The 19,154-nt window shown below is 35.2% G+C and overlaps 2 protein-coding genes across 3 annotated transcripts; one reads left to right on the top strand and one right to left on the bottom strand.

Moving 5' to 3' along the window:
- The first annotated feature begins 8,767 nt into the window (after window positions 1-8,767).
- On the top strand, window positions 8,768-11,600 carry LOC113321536 (ubiquitin-conjugating enzyme E2 2). Its single transcript, XM_026569436.1, has 5 exons — window positions 8,768-9,158; window positions 9,271-9,296; window positions 10,512-10,601; window positions 10,778-10,866; window positions 11,169-11,600. The coding sequence occupies exons 1-5, from the start codon at window positions 9,034-9,036 to the stop codon at window positions 11,295-11,297; spliced, it is 459 nt and encodes a 152-aa protein (XP_026425221.1). The 5' UTR covers window positions 8,768-9,033; the 3' UTR covers window positions 11,298-11,600.
- A 791-nt stretch (window positions 11,601-12,391) lies between these two features.
- LOC113321535 (plant cysteine oxidase 2-like) lies at window positions 12,392-15,994 on the bottom strand. Of its 2 annotated transcripts, XM_026569433.1 has the most exons (6): window positions 15,151-15,991; window positions 14,247-14,368; window positions 14,003-14,147; window positions 13,590-13,793; window positions 12,964-13,023; window positions 12,392-12,827 (listed from the first exon to the last, which is right to left on the bottom strand). In XM_026569433.1, the coding sequence occupies exons 1-6, from the start codon at window positions 15,365-15,367 to the stop codon at window positions 12,685-12,687; spliced, it is 891 nt and encodes a 296-aa protein (XP_026425218.1). In that variant the 5' UTR covers window positions 15,368-15,991; the 3' UTR covers window positions 12,392-12,684. The 2 variants fall into 2 exon arrangements, with proteins under 2 accessions (XP_026425218.1, XP_026425220.1); XM_026569435.1 differs by lacking the exon at window positions 12,964-13,023 and having other exon boundaries at window positions 15,151-15,994.
- Window positions 15,995-19,154: the final 3,160 nt, after the last annotated feature.

Below are 19,154 nucleotides of genomic sequence, written 5' to 3' on the forward strand. Positions count from 1 at the left end.
ACCACAGATGGTGTCACCAAATTTGAAACACCAACATTATTGTTTAAAGAAGGAATGCTTGTTCCAACCTCCAACACTTTCTCAGCTGATAACTCAAGAAACTCTTTAGTAGATTCTAAAGTACCAGTGAACCCACCACAGATGTCCTCTTGAGCTTTGTATTGATCATAAGTAGGAGTAATAATTTATCCCTCCTCCACTTCATGTATTATTGGATCACCAGGCTGTGATACAGTCATATTATTTGGAGTAAAGCAGATATCAAATGCATTCTGAGATTGATGCTGAATTTTTTTGGGAGCTCCATTGATGATGATGCATCATCTGTGGTTCACCCTTCAGAGTTTTTTGCTTTCTTTTGAGTCTACACTCAGCAACATAATGACCCATGTTTTGCAATGATTACAAAATTTAGGAAGTTTATAGACTCTCACCTCTTGTTCAAACTTGCCATATTTGGTTTCGACCCAAACCTTGTTGGGAATCACATTAGCTAGATCAATTTCAACCAATATGCTTGCATAATACCAATATCCTTTTTCAAAGTTGTTTCATCTACCCGAATTGGTCTACCAAGAACTCTTCCCATTGCCATTAGAATATTTTCAGTCCAATATTCTATACATAATCCAGGAAAAACAATCCATACAAAAGCAGTAGAAATTTTTTGTAATTCTGGTTTGAAATCACGCTCCCAAAATCTGAGTCTAAGAACTTGTGTTTCAATTTCCCAGAATCCTTCATATATATACTTCATATCCTCACCATTGTCCAACTTAATAATAAAAAAACCTTTACCAATAGGGATGAATGGACAATTACCTTTGAGAGTTAGCGTTCTCAAACTCGATTCTTCAACAGCCAACTTAAGTTTACAAGATCTAATTGACCAATCAAACTAAATCTCCATTCACTTAAACTTGCATCAATTTCCTCATCAGGAATAAAAACTGAAGTACTAAAGAATTCTTGAGATGAAGTAGAATCAAATCTGAGATTTTTAATCATCTCAAAGTATGATTGATTATTGGGATGATTCGACATATTGTCACAGTTAAACACATCGAAACATTATTACAAAATAGAAGAAACACCTGAATTAATCAGGAAACTGAAATCAAAATTCACCTGAGACGATGAAATTGATGAGAAAACACAAAAAACTATAAGAAAATTTCGTTGATTCGGTCGCCGAGTTGTATAGCTCAACTCAGTCTGATTCCAAAGCGGCTTTCTTATTCACCTAATAGATTTTCAATCTATTTCAACAAACAAGTGTCATTAACGATCATATAACGCATTATAAATGGTAAACCCATTATAAGCTAATATGATTGCCGTATAACACATTATAACCACACCAACCTGTAAGTAATAGGCTTGGCAATTTTATGGTGTTAAGTATTGGATCTAAAATTGCGTTAATCGAGAAATTAATCCAACTTATTTTGGATTGTATGCCAACCAATCACATATATCAATATTCCTTTGCTAAGGGGTTCAAAACCACCATTTTTTTTATGTCGGTAGCTACTGTGACCGAATATTCGACAATCATATTAGCTTATCACGATCCTACACGATTTTCAAGTGTATGCATATCTTTAAAAAAAATCACATAAATACTGGTACCAGCGCCCGCAGGCATTATAATCTCCTCATCTTCCAGTGAGGAGATACGAACTATGAGAATGTGAATCTTGTTTTGATATACTCTATTGAAGTACTGTCTGTAACTTATTCTAAAATGCTATTTTTTTCTATATGTGACTGGATTTGCCTTTCAAGAGGCAAAAGAATATATAAAAGCAAATGAAACATTTCACGCCTAGTCAAAAGCATCCTTTTTCGATTTGGTAATGATGGGAGAGAAACGAATATAACATTGAAGTTAATTAACACCAATTTTTTTTGCTGGTAGTGTATATTCTCCCCTTAATTATGGCTGAAATATTTTCATCTCATAAAAACGAAAACAAGTTTCGTAAAGTATTATCCGACTAATTCGAGACATATACTTATTTTCAAATATTGTCTTTCGACTTAAAAAATGTAGTCTTAATAGACATACATATTTAACATCAACCATGGATTACATTTGAAACCCAACATTAATTGGTACAAAAACATATAAAATATGCGAACTCTCTAAAAAAATAGAATAAAATTCTGAACACTTATGTTAGCAAAAAAATTTATAGAAAGATCAATTAAGTCGCTCAAGGACTAACTATATAGGCTAACAAGCCGGGTGCACACTTTTTGTTCTTTAGCGTCCAATTCCAACTACAAGTGGAACAACTTCAAATTTTGGATAATAATACAAGGAAGATAACTAAAAATTGTTAAATATCCTTCAGGAAAGCAGCAATTCTCCAATTCATTGATATTTGTAATACATGATAACGACATCTCATCCTTCTAGGATTTACAGAGAAACCAGTTTCAATTGGCTTATATGATTCTTTTTAAGAAAATAAAGAAATCATTGTCATTATCTATTTTAAAAGAAAAAAAATTCAATGTGGTCGAAAAATTCACTCCTTTTTGGCCAAAAATTAGAAAATATGTCAATCTACCATCAATTAGGTTATATGATTTGTCAAACTCTCGTATCGACAAAATAAAATAAAAAATCGTTGTTTTAGTCATCGCGATGGAAAAATCCACTTTTGTGGTCAATGTATGGTTTCTTGTAAAGAAATAGAAACCATATACATGATCCTTATCTAACAGACAAGGATACCAAATTTAATTGGCCGTAGGTTTTTCAACCATGCATGCGATTAACTACCGTAAAGGTAGCTAAATCGTGATGACACCAATTATTGGTGATTACAATTTCATGATAGAATTAGAAACTGTAGACCATCTTTCAATAGATTTTTACTTTTTCTTTTTCTTTAAATAGAGGAAAAGAAACAACACCAATTTTTTTTTGATGATTACAGTTTCATTACAGAGATAAAAACTGTAAACAATTTTTTCTTTCTCTACAAAAAAATTTGAGAAGAAAGGAAATCAATGAATATTGTCACCCTTACATAGTAATATAACTCAATATGTACAATAATTAATTAAAAAATAAAACAACTCAAACAAAATATTAATTAGTCAAAATATAAAAACATTATTGAGATTTTAGCCATTGCTATTGGCTCACGAATCTTTGATGGAATCCATGGATAGTTTTGATTTGTCCCGCAGACCAAACTGTCAACTAGGATTAGAGAATCAACATCCCCCTAGTATAGTATATTGTGAGTGCTATGACCGGATCGGATTTGATCTATAAAAGGACAAATAAAGTTAGTTCTGAAATATCAAAAGATTATGTAATAATTTATTTTAAAAAACAAATATTAAGATATCCCTCTGATATATAGTGTCCGTATATGTGATAAAAAAATTAACCCGTAGATTTTTTTTTTCGTTTAGTCGGTAGAGTTACGTTGCTGATAACGTCTTGTGTATAAGGAATGAGACATAAAATAGAGAGCAAAGAAGAGAGGAATTCTTATTATTATGTGTATAAAACACAATGTTTAAGCCTCTATTTATATATATAGATAGAAGACTTGGTGTCTAAGACATGTAAACCCTAAACTTAGACACGAAGGGCATTTTAATAGATAAACTTAGTTTATAACACTTTTATGGTCTGGACTCCAAGAAAAGACGGTAAATTTTCAGTTAAAAGTGCTTACAATCACCTAACCAAATGCTCCAGGGAGTTCCAAGTTAATCGAAGGATTATTCAGCCAAAAGTCTGGAAAAATTTATGCAGATGCAGTGCAGTACACATAATTAAACTCTTTGCTTGGAAATGGATTCATGAGTGTCATCCTACTAGAAGTAAGCTGGCAAAGCATAACAATGAAGTGAATGATATTCGATGTGGATCTTGTGGTAATGGGGTGGAACCTATCGAGCATATCATCTTTGATTGCAGACATGCTAGGGCAGTTTGGAGAGGCGTTCATATTAACATGGACGTTGTTAGAGACCAGTGTCCTACTGTGTCAGAATGGTTTGCGAGCTGGTTTCTTGATGTCAATACTTATTCTGATGATAGAGGGTCACTAATGATTGGTATCTGGATTATTTAGAAGGATAGGTGCAAAATTGTCTTTCAGGAAGTATCACTATACTCCTTTAACTCGATTAGTAAAATTCAGTATTACTTAAGCTCTCATCTGCATGAGCATATGAAGCATCAACATTAAATTTCACTTTCTCGTAAATATGAAGATCATTGAACGTGGTCCTCTGTTTAGATTAAACATACTTAGTTGAATTGGTTTCCGATTAACTATAATGGGTATTAACAAAAAGCAATATGGGACGAAGGGAAAAACAAATAGTTTGTGTTTGTTTGATTTGATCTTCATTGTTAGAGAAAAATATGATATTATTATTGAGTTTAAAAAGTTGAAAATCCATCCATATATAATTCAAGATTTGGATAAATAAGTTGTTTTAATTGAGATGAAGGGCTTGTTGTTTTTGATGAGGAAGACGATCATGGGGAGAATTCGAGGGTATTTGTAAAGGACAATGAGCTAGGAAATTATATTTTTGTAAAAAGGATAAAAAAGACTTATTATACGAAATAGTGGTATAAATAAGAAGAAAGCGGAAAGGGAATGCTATTTGATTTTCACTACCATGATAGTGACTACCCAGTATCTAGATAGAAGAGGCACATAAACAAATAAATTGGTGTATAGTGAAAAAAACAAAACATGTTGTTACATATATGATATGTATCCCAACTGATGTTTATAGTTTTAGACTTGGGCCACTATTCATGTTAAAATTGATATGACTGAAAAGTAAATTAGATGTAAAAAATAAGAACTGATCTTGGTTTAGATTTTGTCTTTCTTTTCTTTCTCATTCTCCTTGCATGAACAAAGACAAGTATCAAAACCGTCTACTTTCTTTTATCAATTCCGTTTTGAAATTATTAAATAAAAATAGGTTCTTATGTCGTTTAGCACCTATATTTTAGCCAGAATGTGACTTGCTACCAACATTTGTCCAGGTTGAAGTTTGGTGCTAATCTTTGTCCGGTTGGAGTTTAGTACCTACAGTATACATTGACTATCATTGAATTTTCAAAAACTAATACAATTTATTAACCACGGTAATTTACTGATAACACATTTTTCATTTTCACCTTAACCTTGAGGCAGTCTTCAATGAACGATAAAAATATTATTCGTGGCTCAACTCAACTCAAAATACACTCATCCTTCTATAGAAACCGAAATCCAATAAAGTGAAAACTTTATGACAGTTAGTCGATAAGGAGGTTAGGTTTTAATTTTCTTTCTTCTTACATTTAATTTTGTACACAAACATGTTTCTTTAAATTAGGTTTTTTTTTTTAATTCTTTGTTTCTTAATCACTAGCTTTGTTTATTTATTTTTTTGTACAAACTAGGAAATAATATTTATAATAGGTTATCATATCCAAATAATGCTACTTATCCCAACTAAAATTCTGGCTCATTTGATCCCAAATGATGTGTTTTCCTATGTGGATAGGGAAGTTCAAATGTTTAATGTGACTTTTTTAGAAATAGAATTAATACAAGATGAGAGATGTTTTGTCTCAGTGCAAAAGCAATTTTACCTTTTTGTCCTCAAACTTATTTCTATCATAATTCCATGAAAAATAATTTTTTTCCCACTGAAATCGCATCCGAAAGATGGATTGGTCCACATATTGGTTATACTGTTAAGGGAAAACCTAACGAGTTCATGACTGAAAACATGAGCATGAACAATGCTGAGAGAAAGAAATTAGAAAGTGAAATATTCATATTTTAATAAGGAAGTGAGGATGTTGGGATAATTCTTCTTCCTTGAGTACTCAAATTTATAGTGATTAAAGATCTTAAAACTTGTATTTGGTTGTTGATTTGTATTAATCTAGGGTTTATGGAAAGCACATAAGAATACGTTTCGTAACTATCAAAGAAGGTAACTTCCCTGTGATTTACGATCACCAAGTAAAGTCTTTTGAAATCTCACTCTTGTTCGTGAAGAACAAAGATATGGAAAACAACCTTATGCAACCAAACACAATTTTTCATGGGATAGATTGTGTGGTTACATGAAATCCTTATTTGTAGTGAATGATCAAGGTTGGTTTGCTTGGAAACAAAGCTACCTTATCTAGGTTAGGAAACACCCAAATACTTGACCCAAATAGGATTTTAATCACGTATTCACGGTTTAGGTTCGCGAACTGTTGCTAAAAGTTCGTGTACACTTTCCTATTCACGAAATCAACCTTAGCCACACTTAAAAATGTTTTTTTTAATAAATCACTCATAACTTATTCGTTATAACTCGGAATTGAGTGATTCTTGGCCCTTTGCATTTGTATTATCATTCACTACAACATGAGGATCTTTCTAGTGATAAAGGCCATTCTCATAAAGTTTATAGGCTCGAATATCCTCGAGCGTATATATAAATATATATTTACCGTCATAGGGATTGTTCCATAGAGCGCGCACTTGTTTCGATAGATAGAGAGATAGAGTAAACAAGAGAATCAAGAATTTGTTACTAACCTTTCATGAAGTTTTCCAATATGTCTTCGTGTAGTCTTCAATCTTCGTTCTTCAATGATAACATTGATTACCTACTCTACTATTTAAACCTAATCTCGTCTGAAACTGACTTTAGTAAACTAAATCAAGAATGTATTATGTCATCTAAATTTGATAACTAACTTTACATAACAATGATAGTGGGTTCAACCGAGCATTGCTCTAACACATAACCTAAACTAAAGACTTTAAAAATAAAAATCATACACAATGTCCTTCATCTTGTTTATCTTCACCATTTCACATAACTTCCAATCAATGCGCTCATGAACGAAGTCTCCATTGTTTATCTTCTTCTTTGCCTTCAAATTTTCCTTGCCTTGAACTCTTCTTTGCCATTTCTTAGCTACAAGTTTGATTGGGTCAACATCCAAAACTTGTAGGCTGCTTTGTTTTTCACCTATTTCTTTATAATTGTCACATATCCTGCTAACCGGCTTCGAGCACCACTCCAAAAAAATCAAATTGGATTGCTAAATCAACTTGGCTTTCAAATTGTTCCATTTGAATACTTTTGGGAGAAGATATAAATAATTTTTTTTTCGTATAAAAATTTTGGGGTAAATTTTGTGCTTGAATTTCACATATTTAGCGACAGAAAAATAGTCGTTGGAGATAGACTACCCACCGAACAACTAACGAGTCTTAATACCATTCGATAGAAACTCCATCGTTTAACAATACTACCATAGTAGTGCATAGAGTTTGCCAGACCACCTGTTAGCCATCCCCACAGAAATCGCCGAACCAGTCTAAGAATCCGGGGTATGTAAAAGCATTTTTGATGCCCGATGGTGCGCATGGCGACGACTCAATGACTACCGTAGTCAGTCTTGATGTTGGTGGTATATCATAAAGTGGAAGTGGGGGACAATCGTCCCCACAATTAGGTGGCATCAATCTTGTCCACAATCGTCCCCCAAATCTGTCCACCCGTGGCATCAATCTTGTCCACTCATTTGACAAGGGAAGTGGGGCTGGGTAAATGCAGAAGGGTCCTATTTGGTGTGGTATGTGAGGTGGGGGACGATTGTGGGGGATTTCTTTGGGGGACGTTTAGCATTTTCGATCATAAAGCTGTCCAAATTAGGGATGCACGTGGGCGGGTATTAGCTAAAACCAACCTCGCACCCATAAACTGCGGGTTTTTATTTTCACAACCAACCCCGCACCCACAAACAACGGGCAGATTTTGTTACCCGTACGCTACGGGTTGGGCGGGTTTGGGTTTAAACCCGATTTGTATTCAATAATCATTCACAAATGCATGCGAGTAGTGATGGAAGAAAAAAGCAAACCAATGTAAGTATGACAAATGCAGTAGTCAGTGCCAGATATTTCTCCTCATTAAGTAATTTCTCTGGGGACTTTATCCATGAGAAAATCTGTAACTTTCTTCTTTGGTGTCTTCCAATTTCGCAAGAACTGAAGGGTCGTCAAGTTTCTCCCAAGAAGTTTCATCTAACGACGTAGACTTCATTCCTAAAAACATGTAGCACATCAACCATTAGCATGGAGATCCACAAGAAACCACCAGAATAACGCCAAAGAACAGTGTGCTTACCAGTGACATGAGAATAGAGATCAACAAGAAAACTGAGAGTTCGTGGACCATGATATTGCATCCGCATGGTTGAATTAAATAGAAAAAGAGTAGGGAATTCATGAACTCCATAAATGGAGAGTACGCTGCTACATGTCCATTAACTTTGGTCAGGATATGAGAAGAAATTAAGTTGCTGCAAATGGAAACCAGAAAGACAACAATATCAATGAACAATTTTCGAACCTTGGCATGACAACAGATTCTTCAATTACAAGATGATGGATGGAGGGATCAGGGATACAAGGAAGACAATGCAGAAAATGGTGATGAGCATGTGATTGATGGGTTTTCGGGCGGGTATTAGCTAAAACCAACCTCTCACTCATAGATAACAGGTTTCTATTTTCATAACCAACCCCGCACCCATAACGGGCGGATTCCGATTAAAATCCACGGATTTAACAAGTACAGGCGGGTTTGGGTATGATGTAGGCAGGCACTCTGCCACGCGACTTGTCCTATAACTCCTAAAACGAGAAGCGGTAGATGGGTTACCAAGAAAATGCAATTCAGTCAGAGACATTAAAATATGATTTGATTTTACTACAACTGTCGGCAATAATAGCGTGTAGAAGTAGAAGTATCTCAAAACGAGATCTCTTTTTACTCAGAGGAAAATATATTTTCTCTCACCTTCTGCTCCTCTTCGTTTGAGAGAGAGAGATAGAGATAAAGAGTAGAAATAGATAAAGACAGATAAGAAAAGTATTCAATCTCCGAATTGGATCCATTAAAAACCCTAATTCTTCATATTTATAAGCACACAACGAAGAGGAAGAAGAGGTAGGGGGTGAAATCATGTCAACACCTGCAAGGAAGAGATTGATGAGGGATTTCAAGAGACTACAGCAAGATCCACCTGCTGGTATCAGTGGAGCTCCTCATGATAATAATATCACTCTATGGAACGCTGTGATATTTGGGTATGAATTTCCTCTTTTTAATTTTAATTTTCATTAGGGTTTTTATTTATCATTCGATTTCATATTGATTGAGGAATTGAAGTTATCTCTGTGGTTTGATTTTCAATTGCAGACCTGATGATACCCCATGGGATGGAGGTGAGTTGTTTAGTCTTTTCAATCACGATTTTATAGTATTGCTGTTTAATTATTTGAAATTATTGCCATACTGTTGAGTTTAAGATCGATGAAGTCTTACTTCTAATGAATCATAAGAGAACTCCGAAGCTCAGAGCTGGATTTGTATAAGAAATGATTTGTTTTTTATTTTTGTACGAGGATTGTAAGCTGCTATGGCGTTTGATGTTTAAGTGATATTGATTTTCAACTTGTTCATGCTTTTGTTTATAATCTTATTGAATTTTTCATTTTGATTGACTCATTCGTGGGTGCATAGGCTTAATTTCTGTGTTCGATTATTAAGTTGGCGCGCAAATGTCTACTTTTATCAAGGCTGGCTTTTTTATATCAAGTATTTTATTGATTTATGATGTTAGTGGCAATTACATTTGCTCTGAAAAATATGTTTTTTTACGAGTTCTCCTCTCATGCATAGACTTGTGTACTTTGCTTGGAGACTTATATTGCTCTCCACAAGGTTCAAGTATAGTAACATGATGCTTCTTCAGGCATAGAGTTTATCTAGTTAATACTATTTGCTCTGTAATTAAGCTGCTCCACTACCACCTATTAAGTTAGAGGGTTGAGCTGGCTGTTATAGGCACTGGTAAATTTTTCTCTCCGATCACAATGACATGCACAGGAGAGGCATTTTAATGTTTGGATGCAAATATTTTGTAGTTGAAGTTGAAGATTCTTGCTTCTAGTATATTAATTGATTTAATATGTGGATACTCTGTATGGCATTTTGTAAGTTCCATCCCTACGTACTCTCGTCACTGCTTAGGGCTTCGTTCTTGCCCTCACCAATACTGTTTAGTGTAAAAAACTTTGGATTGCATTTCACCTGTTGTAAATTGTAGTAAATCGTGAAGTCTGGGTAACATCGTTCATCCTTAAAAACTTTTTAGCTTGATTGCAAGTGTTGTGTAGTTTAGGATCTTGAGGTAGCTTTTACTTCTGATGCTATTTTAAGTTCACAGATGTTCTATATCTTCATCGTAAGCTTTTAGTTCTTATCCTCTTCTAGAAGCACCTAGTTAAATGGTGCTTCAGTATTTAAAAGTTTAAGCTGGTACGTTTTGGTGTTAACATGACTCGTTTGTTTTTAAAATTTTATTGCAGATATTTTTAGTAGAATATTCTGATTGAAAGGTTGTCTTTCCGTATATTAATTCTTTTGGGCTTCCTCAGGAACGTTTAAGCTGACACTGCAGTTCACAGAGGATTATCCTAACAAACCTCCTACAGTGCGGTTTGTTTCCCGAATGTTTCATCCAAACAGTATGTTATACGCTAAACCTCTTTTCTTGTCTTCGTTATTTAATGTTCATCAAAACTATTGTAAGCAGTTACATAAACGTTCTCTTAACTCCCCAAGTTGGGCAAGTGTCGTTTCCATGAAATATTCTAAAGCTTTTCTCAGTATCTTTAACTTCATTTTTCTGGCCTCTTATCAGTCTATGCGGACGGAAGCATTTGCTTGGATATCTTACAGAACCAATGGAGTCCTATATATGACGTTGCAGCTATACTGACTTCCATTCAGGTATGACTTCCTTTGATCATTTGTTCTAATTCTGAAGTTTTAAGTCGCTACCCTTGCGTTTATGAACCGTGATTTCTTAAATAGTCATTTGTACCGTCAACGATTCTACAGCAGTATGAACTGAGTCACCATTCGTTAAATCATGTATTCAGCTTGTCTAAAAGTGTGGGTTCTGATTCTAAAACACGCAGACATATACGCTCCACAGATCATTGCATGGATCGTGCATATTTGTATTGTTTTTGACATTCACATATGATTGAGTACTAACTCTAGGACACATCTCTCTGTGTCTTTCTCAGTCTCTTCTCTGTGATCCAAATCCGAACTCCCCGGCAAATTCAGAGGCAGCACGCATGTTCACCGAGAATAAGCGTGAGTACAACCGAAGAGTGCGAGAAATGGTGGAGCAAAGCTGGACAGCTGACTAAAAGGTTATAACAGTAATGAAAATCGAGAGAACCACAATCTTCGTTCTGCCAATAAAAAAACATCTGAAGTGGTTGTAACCGGTTTGAACTTGCATTTACTGTTTGTTTACCGAAGAAAATTTCGAAATCACAGTCTGCTGTAAAAGATGTTTTGTTGATTCAGTATCTGCATTTATGGCTGCTCCTTTTAAGTTTGCTTTCATGTAATATTTTCATAAAAATACTTCTTTTCTTATGGAATGTGTACAAAAACAATTGTTGTTGTAGACGAATCTTGAATCAATATCCACCTTAATTGATACATCTTTTTTTGTAGGGTTTCTCTCTTAAAAGAGATGAGAGTGAGCTTCTTTTGTAGACAATCAAAATCTAGGCACCTACTTGATCCTAAAATCACAAGTCTGGCTCCTGAATTTGGGAAGTTGGGAATGGATAACAAATCCACATTTGAGAGGATACCACTCTGAACATTATCTGTTTCCACAATCCATATCAACAGAAATGGAATAGAGGAACATGATAAGGCAACAAGACTAAGGACTCAATTTCATATGACCAGCACAAAGCATTGGACTTTTCCCAACTTTGGAGATGCAAAAATTAATTGTGCTTTTACATGGGACCAAAGCACTCCTATTTACAGATGCTCTCTTAGTTGATGCGGGAATACAAGGGTAAGAAAGTGCAGAACTACTCTCACTGAAGTGGAGGTGCAGGGCATTAAGGAAACAATCCAATGGTCATAGCAGCTTGCCGGCCCTAGATGTCCCAGGAATACAGCAGGCGAAGCAGCCTACCAGAAATAAATTACCAGTCTTGGAGTCATTCAAGCAAATTAGGAGTGAAAGAAGCAGGCATAGACTGGAGAATACATTCCAGGTCAGAGGACATCAAAGAAGACATCATGGCTTTGAATAGAGTAAAGGAAACAATTATGCCATCTTTATGTCGTAGTGAAGCAAATCAGGCAGCCATTGCATTGGCCTCTCAGGTCAATGCAACTGCAACCTGTTTCCATGGTTATCCTCCTAGTACTATCTTCAAAGCTCTTAAGGATGACAGGCCGCTGGCCCAAACTCTTGTGGGCATCCACATCCACTTAACTATCATAAATAAATAAAAAGGAAAATTTAAGGAATTTGATAAAGCTATACGGCATGCATTGTGGGACTCGTATTACACGAAAGAGCTGTAAGATGTCTACTGCTTTGAAGCTCCAACTTTTGTACAGAATTTTCTAGACTTCTGTTTTTCCGAACTTATAAACAAACAAAAGAAAGCAAAGAACACTCCTAACTCTGTTAAAAAAAGTTACAGTTCTACTTCAAAAGCGAAGAGGACATAAAGAACACCCCTGATTCTACTGAGAAAGTTGCCAAGTCTAAATTTATACAGCCGCTTCATGGATGATTTGTGGACCCAAATACTCGATACCTTCCATCTTCAAGTCCTTGGGCATCTCGATCTCCTCCAACAATCCATAAACGTCTTTTCCCTCTAAAGCTTCTAAAGCTTCGTCCATGGGACAGCCTGAAAATGAAGCACCAAACCAAAAAAATATTAATATCAATGAAAATGGTAGGATCTAAATCCACGAGAAGCATAGTGATCGATGCATATTAATATTTGATTGCCTTGTAAAAACACTGTTGTTTTAGAGGTTTACATGGTTTAGATGACATGTTCCACCAGTTTCTCCTCTCTAGCGCTACATCCACGGCACTGTCTGAGAAAGAAAGGCGTAGAAGAACATTAACACCAGTAAAAATGGCATATTTGATACACCAAGAAGAAGAAAGTGATAATCTCTTCAACGTGAGTTTTAAAAAAGAAAATCCACCAACATGCAAGTAATTCATTAGCACCAACCAACACGATGCACTAAGACCAATCCAGGTTACTGTTTGTTTAGGGGTACTACTGCGAAACTAAGGACCAGTTGACCAGACAAGATTCTTGGTGGTTATTTTGCTTAGATTCGATCTTCGTTCTGTGTTAGAACATAAAACTCCTCTTATTTTCTTTTTAATAGGAATAGAACATAAAACTCTGCTCCCCTTCCTTAACCATTTTTATCAACTTGTACTCATTCTGGTGTTTATTAGCTGTTTTTATCAACTTATAATTATACTCATTCTGGTGCCTATCAGTCTTACAGGTGTCAGGTGTAAATAGATGACACAGTTTGTAGGAGGCTAACTACTAATTCATATTGGGGGTATGACTAGAAGATTTAAAAATTCCTTCGAAGATAGCAATATAAACATTCTCCATTCAACAGGCTACACTTACCAATAGAAACAGAGCATGGAAAATCTCTGTAGTATGAGCAGTCTCGACCATCTTCTTTCGAATAAGGAGGTCCAATCACATCAAGCAATGCACAAGGTGTTAAGGCAGTGAAGGCATGGATATTGCCTCCAGATGTGGGATAAAGTACAGACGTGTTGCATGGAGCTGTAAAGACATTATCAGCCTTCAACTTTGCTAATCTTACTGCAAAAGCACAAAGACAGCATTGCTTAGAACGGAGAGTTACCAGGAAATTCATTTTATTTCATTTTGAAAGCTACCAGTAAATTCATGTAACCTAATATTTTACAATCTATTATTCAGAAACACTAACTAGATCACTTTGTTAGTTAATTTGTTGGGAAACAATAAAGAGAAACATGAAACAGAGAGAGAAAGTCAGAAGAACGAACATTGTGAGGACGTAGCCATGTCAGAATCAACCCAATCATAAGATTTGATGTGCATTGATCCTAGAAGAAGCTTACTGAAAACAGTCATTCCTGGGTGATTATGAAGTGGAATGACTGCAGATGGAGGAAGAAAGAAAAGACACATCTGGAAAGAAAAAAACATTTAAGGGCTAATGAGATTTTATCAACTTCAAACAAATACATTTGCAGATGAGATACTTGGATTTCAAGAATCGGCCCTTACCGAGAAATTCTGAGTTTTGCATATAGTAGTATATGTAATACTTGGAGTTCCTGCAGTAACACCACCAGACTTGAAGAAAAGCAAATCCGTGCTTAATCCAAGATCTTCTGGATTCATATTATCTAAAACAGAGCCAAAATGAAATTAAGGAAGATTCCCATAAGAAATAATTCAAATGAAGGAACAAGCTTCATGTCATGTCACTTTCTAATTTATCCATTTCTCTAATGTAAAAAGTCAAGAAAAATCATCCATAGACATTCATAGAATCATTCATAGTCTTATCTTATTATTGCATAGGTTCCACATGACACTATTAGTCATCTAGCAACAGTAGAAGTGTGCGAGCACAAGTATGAAAAATAGATAGATGCATAAAGTGTTCAAATCTCAAAGCCTTGCTCTCAAGTGAATCGAGGAAAAAGTTATAGACGCACAAAATTATATTTGTACAGTTTTATATCCCAGCTGTTGAATATCAAAGCAACTTAGCCAAAAACAAATGTTGGTAGGGTCAAATTTATAGGTGCAATTGTGCAAACCAAAGGCCTAACATTTTTCTAGGGACTGAGCTAGTACATGGCACGAGAAGGACACTTGCCACATACTAGCTACGTCCCTGGAACAATGTTAAGCCGACAGGAGGATGATGTCTGAAACATAATGGGTGCATATTAGGGTGCAGTGACCCATGCGTTTAGTCACAGGATTTGTTTGCCTGGAGCTGGTAATTAAAAAGCTAGGTACAAAAGTCGTACAGATAGCATGATCGTATTTTGCAAAACCATGTGCTAACCTAAATGCGTATATATAAATTCATGTATTCTGATCGTATAATAAAAATCTGTAACTATTAGTTAACTAATTTCGAAACAGTACGGATAATTAAGTATTAGCAGCTTACCAAGAATGTGCCGGAGATTTTGAACTTCTAGTGAGTTTGGAATCGTCCCAGGTCCTTTGAACACTTGTTTACAAGAAGTGAACAACTTCTGCAATGTCATCGACATTGTCGGTTTCTTGCACTGTTTTGTTCTTTTTATACATCTCTTCTTCCTAGAAATACTGTTTCCAAGCACTACTACATTGTTCCTTTTTTTCCCTACTACACTTGCCTCCATTGTCACCCTCAAACAAACAAACGAACCTGAAACCAGTTTCTCTCTATCTTCTTAATTTCCCTCTATCTTTTATCTTTGTATATATATATAGATAGATCTTCTTATCGGATTCCTCGACCGACAAACTAGACTACAACTTGTTCTTAAATGTCATATCCATTTTCCTAGATCCGAACTTGATATTAATTGCCAAAAAACACAAAACCAAACAGAAATATGTCTGATAACAGATACTGATCTCTCTAGGAGTACATAAAATTAATAAGAAGATGAATAAACAAGAGGTACAAACAAACCAGTACTAGTGTAGTGTACTTTTCTCTCTTAATTAAACCAAGACAGATATTCTCTTAAGAATAGAAAGAACAAAAGAACTTCAGTTGATCAGTTTCTTTTATATAGCTAGACTAGATCTAATTTGAAGAGAAGAAGATGTTTCTGTGGGATTATAAGATGGGTAAAAAGTAAAGGATGAGTGAATACTAATATACAAGAAGAATAAGAAGAAGAGACCTGGTGGTGATGAGTCTTGCAAAAACAAGGGGCCATAGAGAAAACCAGACAGACTATACAACTTACAGCAACAGATTTTTTTCTTCTTTCTTTTTCTCTTTCTTTCGTTTTGGTTTTTTCAAGGGATGAATAACGGTGCGTGTAATAATAACACAAGAATAGCAGTTTTGTTTCCCGCCCCTAATATTCTCTCACATTATACGGTCCCTGGTTTTGTGACTGATTTTCGCTTATTTACCGAAATGCCACTAAGCATGATCCTATGTCCAATAAAAAACAGACATTTGGAACAAAGTAACCACGTGATTTCGCACGAAGAACTGTGTCTTGAGTGTGTCCCACTTCATCCAGTTTAAACCGCGATATTCCACCTAGATATTTACAAGGGTCCCACAGTAAGGCAAAATGGACAAACTGTACTTACGAAAGGGACACGTATAAATTGAGCGTTATTCACTACACAGAAAATAGTAATTTATTTGAAGAAGAATTGTGAGGCAGTCGGGATGCGTGTGAACCGTTGCTAAAGCAAACCCATAACAGATGACCCTAAGGTTCGAGCTCGGGGGTAGGATATATTCGTCTAATCGTCTTAGTGGAGATATCCCATCAACCTCCTAAGATGGAGGTGAGGGGTTTGACCCCTTCCCACCCACAAACTCCATAAATTTTTGTTAATTGGCATCGCATGGCTCCGGAAAAGATATGTGGATGTGAATACAGTACACACCTAAAGCATGTAAAGGGGAAGTCTTTATCTTTTGATGGAGAAGGACCCACAGACTATGGTGGGATTAGTTACCAAAGAGGAAAAATGGCGGGCGCATGCTTTTTGACCTCTGTAGCTCACACCAGCAGTATGTCAACTGGTACAGCAATGTAAACCGGATACAAGGAGTATTATTGTTAAAAGGATCCATTTTGTAATGTAAATTACGCAAAAAAAAAAAAATGTATTTTAGATGGGATGAGGCTAAGTCTTCTAATCTAGCATCTAGATTGGAAGTCTACGTCAGCGAGAATAACTTCCAAAGTCTTATGGTAGTTCTAATCTAGTATCTAGATGGGATGAACCATTTTTGTGGTCGCGCTAAATGGAACAACGCAATCATTTCAGTCGTCAAATCAAAAAATAAGTCAATATGCGCTGAACTAAACATCGAGAAGTTGATTTTCTCTGCGCTGAACCATCAACGAAACTATCTCATAGGACTTAGTCTTATGTTACGGTCCATTTTTGAGTCTTTTAAATTATTTTTGTTTTGGTTGGTATTTAATTCTTTTACGTCAGTAAAAAGGATATGCTAGGAGAGAATAAATTGAATTGAGCTAGTCGTTGAATTAGTTGTGAACATGTTAGCAGAGTACGGTGGATAGTTCTGTTTTGAATTAGTGTGTTTATTATTCCCTAGTTTATAGGATCTCTTGTTACGTTGGGTCATGGAAATATCTTATAATCCTTCTGTAAAAAAATATGAAATCAATGGAAAGGATATCCAATTGAATTATCAGAAACTTAGTTTAACACTTATGTTCGAAGGTAAAGGTTCTTCTATCATCCTTTGGACGAAAGGTTCGTCAGTAAACCCATTATCTTCACCTCTAATCATAATTTATCCTTCTTCTTAACTATCACCATAATCATTTACCTTCACTTCTTATTTACAGTCTATTTCATTGTATCTTTTACTATATCTCCTAGTGTGTGTATCAGAGCTAGGATATCTTATATTGTGTGTATGAGGTCTTGCAATCATTGCTTCTCAAAAAAATTATCATTCTGCTTCATTTCCGCCAAACCAAGGCAAAAATCTAAAAATGGAGGAGAAAATTGAAAGCTTAGCAAAAACTCGGGAAGATAAAAAAAATGTGGTTAACAAACATAAGGTGATTGTTCAAAAATTAACTGATCTTTTCGAAAAGTTTGCGTCAATGCTTTATTTGATGAAAAACAATCCAGCGAGTGATGAATTTATTTCATATGAATAGGTATATCATGAAGTGTTTTGTGGCGCAAATTAATGATCCAGTTGAACAGATTGACATTAATAAGCTTGCACATGATGGTGATACTAATGAGGTAAACCATAATGAAATCGTCCTCAATGCAGAGGCAAGAAAATTGACTAAATTTATTGATGATGTTATTTCCTCTGAGCATGTTGTTACCCGGAAGCCTAGAAAAAAAATATAACGCTTGTTGTCACTATTATTGACAATATAGCGGACAAGGATGGTACCTCATTCTGCAGATCTCTTAATCCTTAACGTTTATCGTCCAGATCTCTTAATCCCATATTCTCCATTTCTCTCTCTTCTCTCTTTTTCTCGCCTTATTCATTTTCAGACAAACTTTAGAAAGGAATTTCAAATGTGAGGCTAAATTGTACCGTTATTTGCCCGTTATTTTACCGTTAAACGGCTTTACGACAAAATTTAGAACGGAATTTGATCGGAAATTCTAAGATCAGATGAACTCAACATAAATTGTTCCTACTAGGCATCTTCTAACAGATGCAAGTTCTGATTATCCAAGATACATTAAGAAAATAGATTAAGTATACAAAAAAGAGAAATAAGACTCTTTTAGATTTCAAACTTTGATCACAGACTGATTCAAAAGACACTTTGTTACCTAAGACACTGAAGACACTAGCTACTAAGACATTGAGAAAAGCTACTGAAACCGAGTTACATTCTGTTCCACTTTGATCCAAAAAGACACTTTAAAATTGATCAATTTTCCTTCTTAGAACAGCTTTGAAGAAGGAGATGGTATAACTTCTTCAGTGAAGGTTGAGTTGTGACTACTACTACCACCAAAATACAAGCGTCGCCTACAGCTCTCGATTTTGGCTTCTTTTCCTTGGTTTCTCTTGCAGGGATCACTCATTCTTTGATAAGTATCTATATTCAGTCTTTTTGATTTTCTTTCTTGTGTTGTTAAGTTTGATAATTTCTGCTGCACTTATACTAGTTTGGTTAGTTTTCGAATTCAAGTCCAAATTAATTTCTACCGCTCTCTTTTAATATAGTTACAAGTCTTTTCATTTCACATCTTTCTGCTAGCCTATTTCTCTTAGTTTATTCTCCGTGCAAGCTATTTTCTAGTACTGAGTTGTTTGTTAGTCTTGCTCAATTGCTGCTCCTTTTCCCTTGTTAGTCTTGTTGTGATCTCCCATTTTCAAATTTTCCTAATTTTCTGTAATTCAGAGTTTCTCTTTGGTTGCTTCTTTTTTATGGGTACTGTTTAGAACCTTAGACCTTGCCTCTT

This window comes from Papaver somniferum, chromosome 11 (genome assembly GCF_003573695.1).
Source record: "Papaver somniferum cultivar HN1 chromosome 11, ASM357369v1, whole genome shotgun sequence".
Lineage (NCBI taxonomy): Eukaryota > Viridiplantae > Streptophyta > Magnoliopsida > Ranunculales > Papaveraceae > Papaver > Papaver somniferum.